At 33.8% G+C, this 8,443-nt stretch overlaps 1 protein-coding gene across 1 annotated transcript; it reads left to right on the top strand.

Annotated features, from left to right (window-relative positions):
• The first annotated feature begins 4,044 nt into the window (after positions 1 to 4,044).
• Positions 4,045 to 7,561, top strand: LOC100796004 (putative disease resistance protein RGA3). The gene is made up of 2 exons (XM_006604300.4): positions 4,045 to 6,838; positions 7,065 to 7,561. Exon 1 carries the CDS (start codon positions 4,232 to 4,234, stop codon positions 6,791 to 6,793), a length of 2,562 nt encoding a protein of 853 aa, XP_006604363.1. The 5' UTR covers positions 4,045 to 4,231; the 3' UTR covers positions 6,794 to 6,838; positions 7,065 to 7,561.
• Positions 7,562 to 8,443: the final 882 nt, after the last annotated feature.

Here is an 8,443-nt window from a genome sequence, read left to right on the forward strand (position 1 = left end):
AAAGATGTGTTTTTGGATGCTGAGGAGAAAAAGGAGCAAAAGCACGGATTGCGCGCACAAATGGCTGAGGCAGATTCAAAATGTATGTTTAGATGTTGAACATGTATTGGACGTATTTGAGTGCCACAACTTGACAAAGAATACTACTAGAATTTTGCTTATTATCTGCGGAATTTTCACAAAAACTCGCTAGAAACACGTTTCCTCAGATTTTCCTATCGAATTAAATTTGTAGGTAAAACCTTTGTAGACAATAGCTTCTGTCAATCTAGAATTTGCAGGAAATTTTCTGCAAACTTTCCTGCAAAAGAAATCTGCAGGAAACTTTCCTACGAAATAAGCCTCAACAAAATTCACAAGTAATTTTTTCTTGCGGATTTTATTTTTCAGGAAATTTCCTATGGATTTGAAAATCACAAGAAAATCTGCAGGAAAGTTTCCAGTCAATTTGTATTTCCGCAGGAAATTACCTACGGATTTTCTTGCAAAATAAAATCATCCGTTGGTAATTTCCTATGCTTTTTAAAATAAAATAATTAAATATTTTAAGAATATTTAAATAATTATTTTAACATAATTTTTTAAATTACTATAAAATGTATTGAAAATTACAATGTCTATCTCTGGATTTTGAAAAGATAAAATTGAAGAAGGCATAAATATTAAATTTGAGCTAAATCATGGTAAGGACTTTTTACAAAGATCTAAGTAAATTATCATCATTACTACATTTAGAATGATGCCAAAGATTACTTCTATGTTATCTTTCATCTTTTTCTTACTGAGGTAAAAACATTTCTATTTATTTTATTTATTGTATTCAATCACACTTCAAGAGGAAAACAAGGTAAAAATAATTTCAAATTAAGAGTTTATATTCCATACTAGGAAAGGATGGAGGGAGAGAAAGTGGAAGAGGAAGAAGCCTTTTCATGCATATGGAAATATCAAACCAAACTCTAACCAATGCTTTTTAAGGACAGTTTAGTTATAAATGTTTCTCATTGGTGACCAAGTAGAAAGGAAAAATGTCCAAGTCCCACTCTAAAATTACAACTACACCAACTCTCAATTAGGCAGCTAACACACTCTTGGTGGTCTCCAAGTGCAAGTTGCAATGCAAGTGGGTACCATTGACAACATTGTTTGCATTTTGGCCCTTTTTAACCAACCTTTCTGCCTTATACCCTCTCCTCCCCCCACTCTTTTGGACAATGAAAAGTAGACTATCCTCCTTGACTATCTGTTGCATAACACTCTTAGAAGCATTTACTCATTTTCCACTTCTTCAACTTCCTCTAAGTGAGTGCATAATTCCAAACTATAGACATAATGATGCAATCCTACCCCCCAAGGGTATTGGATAGAAGACTCAAAGAGGATTGGATTAGAGCTGCTAAAGAAGGCCCTGGGGTTCTCATGAACCTCAGGGTAGATTTCTGAGCCCATGGGCCAAGGTTGAGTCCACTCAAGGAAGCTACCTAGGCTATAAATAGAAGTATGTGTAACACTTGTGATAACTTTGATGAATGAGAGTCTTGTGAAATACAACTCAAAGTTCAACTTCTCTCTCCCTTTTCTTCCTTCAATTTCGTGCTCCCCCCCTCTCTCTTTCTCTCTCTTTCTTTTCCTCCATTGAAGCATCCTCTCCAAGCTTTTTATCCAAGGCACATTCTTGGTGGCGAAGCTCCTTCTTTCATGGCTTATTCCCTAGTGGATGGTGTTTCCTCTCACCTCTTCTTCTTTGTCTTCCGCTGCATCTCCATGGTGAAAAATCACCATTGAAGGACCTCATTGAAGCTCAAAGATCCAGCCTCCATAAAAGTTCCACAAGCAAGCTTCCATCACATAATTTCTATTTATAATATACAATTTCTTACCTAATAGGCCAATACTACTGCTTGCCTATATATTAAGCTAAAACCAATGCCTTAAAAGCAACAAGAAACAAACGAGATACCAAAAGTATAATTTTTATCATCAATTAAGCAACTAACCATCAAGTTAGAAAATGGCTTGTATAACAATCGAAGTATTTCAAATTAAATGCCAATGCTAGCAATAAATTTAGAATAAAATATCATAAGTTTTACATCAGAGTGTAGCATCACAAAGCAAAATTCAAACTAAAATATCCTACCACTAAAAAAACTGGCCATAAATGTATAAAAACTCTGGGTTTTTTTTACTACTTTATCCAAAATTCTAATATAACCTAGGTTACCAATGGAATTCATAAATTTCCACCACGTCCCCAAAGAAAAACTTTGTTCTTTAGTAAAGTAAGGCTCTTGCATCATTAATAAAACAAAAAAAAATGAATAACCATTTGTTATTAATTTGGAACCTAAATAATAGTAAACATATGTTAAGGTAACACACCTCTTTCAAACAATTAAGCAAGATATCATATTATATATCATCCAATTTGATATGATCATTGTATTCATCATCCTCATTGTCACTACTATGTTGAGGAGATGGAGGAGGATGAGAATAAGAGCTAAGATAACCCAAGTTTAACAGTACATATGTTACTTGTTTAAGTTGTTTTTTAGTCTGAATTAATTCTTGTCTCATTTCTTGTTTTTCTTGCTCCTGTCTATGTAGTTACATAAGCAAATTTAATATCATATTTTTAACCTAAAATCTTAAAGAATTAGGTTTATGGGTTTTTTTTACTTTTATGTTACTTAACTCCTATTTCTATTCGATATGAGACTTTATTTTTGCACTTGTAGTCCAACAATGTAATTTATTAATCATGTATTCTAAGACTTTGTTAATTGGGTCATTCAAGAATTTACATAGATGCAAGTCATGTAGACTTACCAAAGGTTAAAATAACATTAACTGAGAATTCATGTCATTTTGTTGACTTCTCATAAGACTATATGGACGAGTATGACGTGGAGGCACAATCACCACAACCATATAATAAAAAATGTCTTTCATTTAAACTTGATATCATGAATAAAAAATAGTGATTGAAAATAAAATTAGAATTAAATGAAGGGTGTTTTAAGAATGATAACACTAAATAGACCAAAATTAGTTGATTTATTTATATTTAAATCAAATATATAAGACCATTTTTTTTGCTTAAATATGAGTCAAGTGGAAATACATAGGAGGCGATCAAATAGGAAGATCGTGAATTAAAATATAGGACAAAATATGTTTTTAGCCCTCAACTATTAAAATTTTTAATTTTTAGTTCCTCAACTAAATTAAAGTTTGACCCCTCTTAATTCCTAAACTATTTTTCTATTTGGTGTTTGGTCCCTAGCGTTAAATGTAGGCATTAAGTGATGATGTGTTATTCATTTATCACATTTATTTTTGACGGTTTAAAATTGCTAGAATTTATTTTGCTTAAGTGTATAATAGTCTAGACTTAAATATATTTTATTAGGTTCCTAATAAATTAGGGAATTTTATTTTGAGTCCTTAATAAATATTTTCTTTCCATTGAGTTTTTAATAAAATAATTTTTTTTGTTTTTGGTCATTATTATTTTGTTTTAATCCTTCTAATATATTTATTTTTTTCATTTTAATCCTTACGATATTTTATTCATTTTGTTTTAGTCCCTTTGAAAAAATATTTGATAGAAATTTTATATATATATATATATATATATGGACTAAAACAAACAAAAAAAAAAATTGGATAAGGGATAAAATTATTATAAGATTTTGCTAATGGGTTCTACTAGGTTTCTTTAAAGAAGACAATTTTGTTGGAAGTAATCAATGATGCGCGGGCCCCCAAAGTCTGCTTATGATCGGTTTTAGGTGCACTACGATCTACGATCATCTTAATTAGTACCCACTAGAATTTATCAGCGTAGTGTAACATAATGAAACAGTCTAGGAACACGTGGATTAGAGGATTCAAATTGCATGTATGAACGCATGAGTGTCACGTAACGCAGATACAATGTCAAAATGTTTTTTAGATCACTTTTTTTTTTGTGAATATGTTTTTAGATTACATGATTCAGTACTTCATGAACCATTGGTTCACTAAAAAATTTCCCGTAGTATAGTATGTAAGTTTTGTAGATCTACCAGGGTTTAAAGAACTTTAAAACAATTGACTGAGAGACTTCGCGTCAACTGATTGACTTGTCAAATGATTAAATGAACTAGTATGGACAAGGAGACACAATCACCACCACAAACACAAACTTCTATCCCATCTCCGTTTCAGCTCTTTCCTGAAGAACATGGCCGAATCTTTTGTCTTTGATATTGCTGAATCACTGCTGGGGAAACTTGCTTCTTATGCTTATGAAGAGGCTTCTCGAGCCTACGGTGTGTATGAGGATCTGAAGGGGATCAAAGACACATTGTCAATTGTGAAAGGGGTGCTGTTGGATGCTGAGGAGAAGAAGGAGCACAAGCATGGGTTGCGCGAATGGCTCAGGCAGATTCAAAATGTTTGCTTCGATGCTGAAGATGTGTTGGATGAATTTGAGTGCCAAGGCTCGCAAAAGCAAGTTGTTAAAGCTTCAGGCAGCGTCAGGGTGAAGGTAGGCCACTTCTTTTCTTCATCTAATTCGCTTGTTTTCCGTCTTAGGATGGCTCATCAAATTAAAGATGTTAGGGAAAGATTAGATAAGATAGCAGCAGATGGGAATAAGTTTGGTCTTGAGAAGATTGAGGTTGACCTCAGGCTTGTGCAAAGGAGAGAAATGACTTATTCCCATGTGGATGCTTCAGATGTGATTGGAAGGGAGACTGATAAGGAAGAAATTATCAAGCTCTTGATGCAACCCCACCCTGATGGTGATGGGTATGGTGATAGAAGTCTGTGTGTTATTCCCATAGTGGGTATTGGAGGGTTGGGGAAGACCACACTTGCAAAGTTGGTGTTCAATGATAAGAGGATGGATGAACTTTTCCAATTGAAGATGTGGGTTTGTATCTCTGATGAATTTGACATTAGGCAGATTATTATTAAAATCATCAATTCTGCTTCAGCTTCAGCTCCAAATATTGCTCTTGCTTACCAAGAAAACATCAACAGCTTAGATATTGAGCAGCTTCAAACTCGTCTTAGACACAAGCTTTCTCTTCAGAAATTTTTACTGGTCTTGGATGATATATGGAATGATGATTATACAAAATGGATTGACTTGAAAAATTTAATAAAAGTTGGTGCAGTGGGAAGCAAAATCATAGTGACAACGCGAAGTAACTCCATTGCTTCAATGATGGGCACTATTCCCTCTTATGTTTTAGAGGGCCTTTCTCCAGAGAATTGTATATCGCTGTTTGTGAGATGGGCATTTAAGGAAGGTCAAGAGAAGGAATATCCAAATCTAATGGAGATCGGAAAGGAAATTGTGAAAAAATGCAAAGGGGTTCCTTTGGCAGTGAGAAGCTTGGGAAGTTCTCTGTTCTCAACTTCTGATTTAGATAAGTGGGAATTTGTGAGAGACCATGAGATATGGAATTTAGAACAAAAGAGAAATGACATTTTACCAGCACTTAAGTTGAGCTATGATCAAATGCCATCCCATTTGAGGCACTGTTTTGCTTATTTTGCCCTTTTTCCCAAAGATTTTCGCTTTATAAATACTGAAATTACCAATCTTTGGGCGTCACTTGGACTACTACAATCCCCAAATGGAAGTCAAAAGGTAGAGAAAATTGCAAGACAATATATAGAAGAGTTGCATTCAAGATCATTTCTCCAGGATATCACAGATTTTGGCCCCTTCTATTTTTTCAACGTACACGATTTGGTGCATGATCTTGCCCTGTATGTTGCGAAGGAGGAGTATCTGATGGTAGATGCTTGTACACGGAATATACCTGAGCATGTAAGGCACATATCAATTGTTGAAAATGGTTTACCTGACCATGCCGTGTTCCCCAAATCCAGAAGTCTGAGAACAATTACTTTTCCCATTGAAGGAGTGGGTCTTGCCAGTGAAATTATTTTGAAGACATGGGTATCAAGATACAGATACTTACGGGTCTTAGATTTAAGTGATTCTTCTTTTGAGACTCTTCCTAATTCAATTGCTAAATTGGGGCATTTGCGAGTTCTCGACCTTTCCAATAATGGCAAAATCAAAAGACTTCCTAATTCTATTTGCAAACTCCAGAATTTGCAAGTTTTTTCAGTCAGTGGATGCATGGAGCTTAAAGCATTGCCTAAAGGAATCGGGATGTTGATTAACCTTCGAGAGCTGAAAATAACCACAAAGCAATCTTCTCTGTCACAGGATGAATTTGCAAACTTGAGCAATCTTCAAACCTTGAGTTTTGAATATTGTGTCAATTTGAAATTTTTGTTGGAAAAGGCACAACTCACTCAACTCAGTTCCCTTCAAATATTGGTTGTTAGATCATGTGGGAGCCTAATGTCCTTACCCCTTTATATTCTCCCTAAACTAGACGCTCTGTTTGTTGCAGACTGTGGGATGATAAATTTGTTTTTGGGTGATGAAAGCCCAATCAAAAGATGGAGGATGAAATTTCTGCATGTAGAGAATTTTCCGTGGCTACAAGTACTTCCTGAATGGATCGAAGGAGCTGCGGATACTTTACAGACATTGATGATTTATAATTTGCCTAAACTTAAGTTTCTTCCTGAGTGTTTACCTAGAATGACTCATCTTAAGAGGCTCCATGTTGCAGAATGTCCTTCACTGCTCTTTCATCCAAGTCACATCCATTGCCTCACTACCCTAGAAGATTTGAGCGTAGATGGTTGTCCTGCATGGGACTGGGAGTACATGGCAAGTCGTAGTTTACCTGACAACACCATGAAGTAACACAGATCAGATAATGCAAGTACTGTGACAAAGGTCATTGTCAAGGTGCTTGAACCAACTTTCAAGGTTTCTTCTTTACATGTAATAGATAGTTTTCAATTAGTTGGTTATTTCTCTGTTAACCGTTAAGCTCAGTTAGCTGTCAGTTTATCCTTGATACATACAATGTTAATCTCAGATAAAAGAACTTCTGTTTGTGCGTGTATAAAATTATAAATACCTCTACCTATGATCTCAATTTTTTTAGACCCAAATTTGCATGTTTTGTCAGAGCAAATGCATGGAGTGCCAAACATTCTCCAAAGGATTTGGGAAGTTGATCAACATCCGAGAACCAAATGCATAACCCCACAAAACATTATGTTCTGTAATAGGATGAAGTTTTTGTTCACAGGGGTAGAACACAGCTCACTTCCCTCCATTCCTTCAAGTACTCGGTTTCATCATGGAAATTTCTGCATCTCGAGTCAAGTATGCTTATTGTGTGACTCACTAGCATGGCTCATCTTATGGGACCCCATGTAATGTTGTTGACTGTCATAAAGTAGCCATGCATCGTCTCACTTTCAAGTGACAGACCTGCAAAACATCAGCTGCAATCTGGAGTATGATCTGCCCTGTGGGCTGTGATTGCTCGCATCAAAGGCGTTTCTATTGGAGAGCCGTGAGAAGAGAAATAAATAATCACTTTGTTTTCAAAAACTGTCTCAGATCTAACAAAATATATCGTCATTTCTCCAAAACAAGCTAAATGAAACACGCACTTAGTGTTTGGCCTAACTTGTTTTTTTTTTTTTTTTTAGCTTTTCTTCTCCTTTTATGGAGACGCTAGGTCAAACACTTTTCAACATAAGCTTTCAAAAAAAAAAAAAGGGCTTATTTATAGCATAGAAATGTAGAAAAAGGAGCTAAGAAAAAACTCCATCGACTAACTTATTTTAAGCTTTTCGGCGGTGCAGAAAAGCATTCGATTCTGTTAAATAATGGCATCTTAAAACATGAAGCCGTAAAACAGAACAATAAAATGATTAAATTATGGGTTAATTAAGCTTTTACTCTCTCAAATTTTTTTAAGATTCTAATTTTTAGTCCTTTAATTATTTTTTTTTATAATTTTTATGCCTTCATTGATTTTTCATGAATATTTTTACTTTCTCTAAATTTTTTATCCATTTTTAATTCCTTATTTATTTTTATTACTCAAAATTAGTCTTTATTTTCTCCAGTTTTAGTTTATCATTTTATTTTATATTTGAGACTAATTTCAAACAATAAAAATAAATAAGAGATTAAAAATGGACAAAAACATTTAGAAAGACTAAAGATAATGACAAAAAATTAATGGAGGGCTAAAAGTTATCAAAAAGAATTTGAAGGACTAAATTAAAAGCCTAAAAACTTGAGGGACTAAAACCTTAATTAACTATTAAATTATTATTAGATTTCGATATAAATACTTTACAATAATAAATGGGCATAAATTAAACTCACTAAATATAAAAAAATTTCTTTTCTAGTTGCTTCTACCAAAACAAATGTAACACTTATTAGAGATGTTCACATGTCAATTTGAACTGATTTTTTATCAATTCAAGATTCAACTTATATAATAAAAATATATTGAAAATATCTTTAAAAATATTTATTTAG

Source organism: Glycine max, chromosome 19 (genome assembly GCF_000004515.6).
Source record: "Glycine max cultivar Williams 82 chromosome 19, Glycine_max_v4.0, whole genome shotgun sequence".
Lineage (NCBI taxonomy): Eukaryota > Viridiplantae > Streptophyta > Magnoliopsida > Fabales > Fabaceae > Glycine > Glycine max.

Bases quoted from the DNA above. Each gene is read 5' to 3' on its own strand.
- LOC100796004 (XM_006604300.4), top strand. From the start codon at position 4,232: ATGGCCGAATCTTTTGTCTTTGATATTGCTGAATCACTGCTGGGGAAA.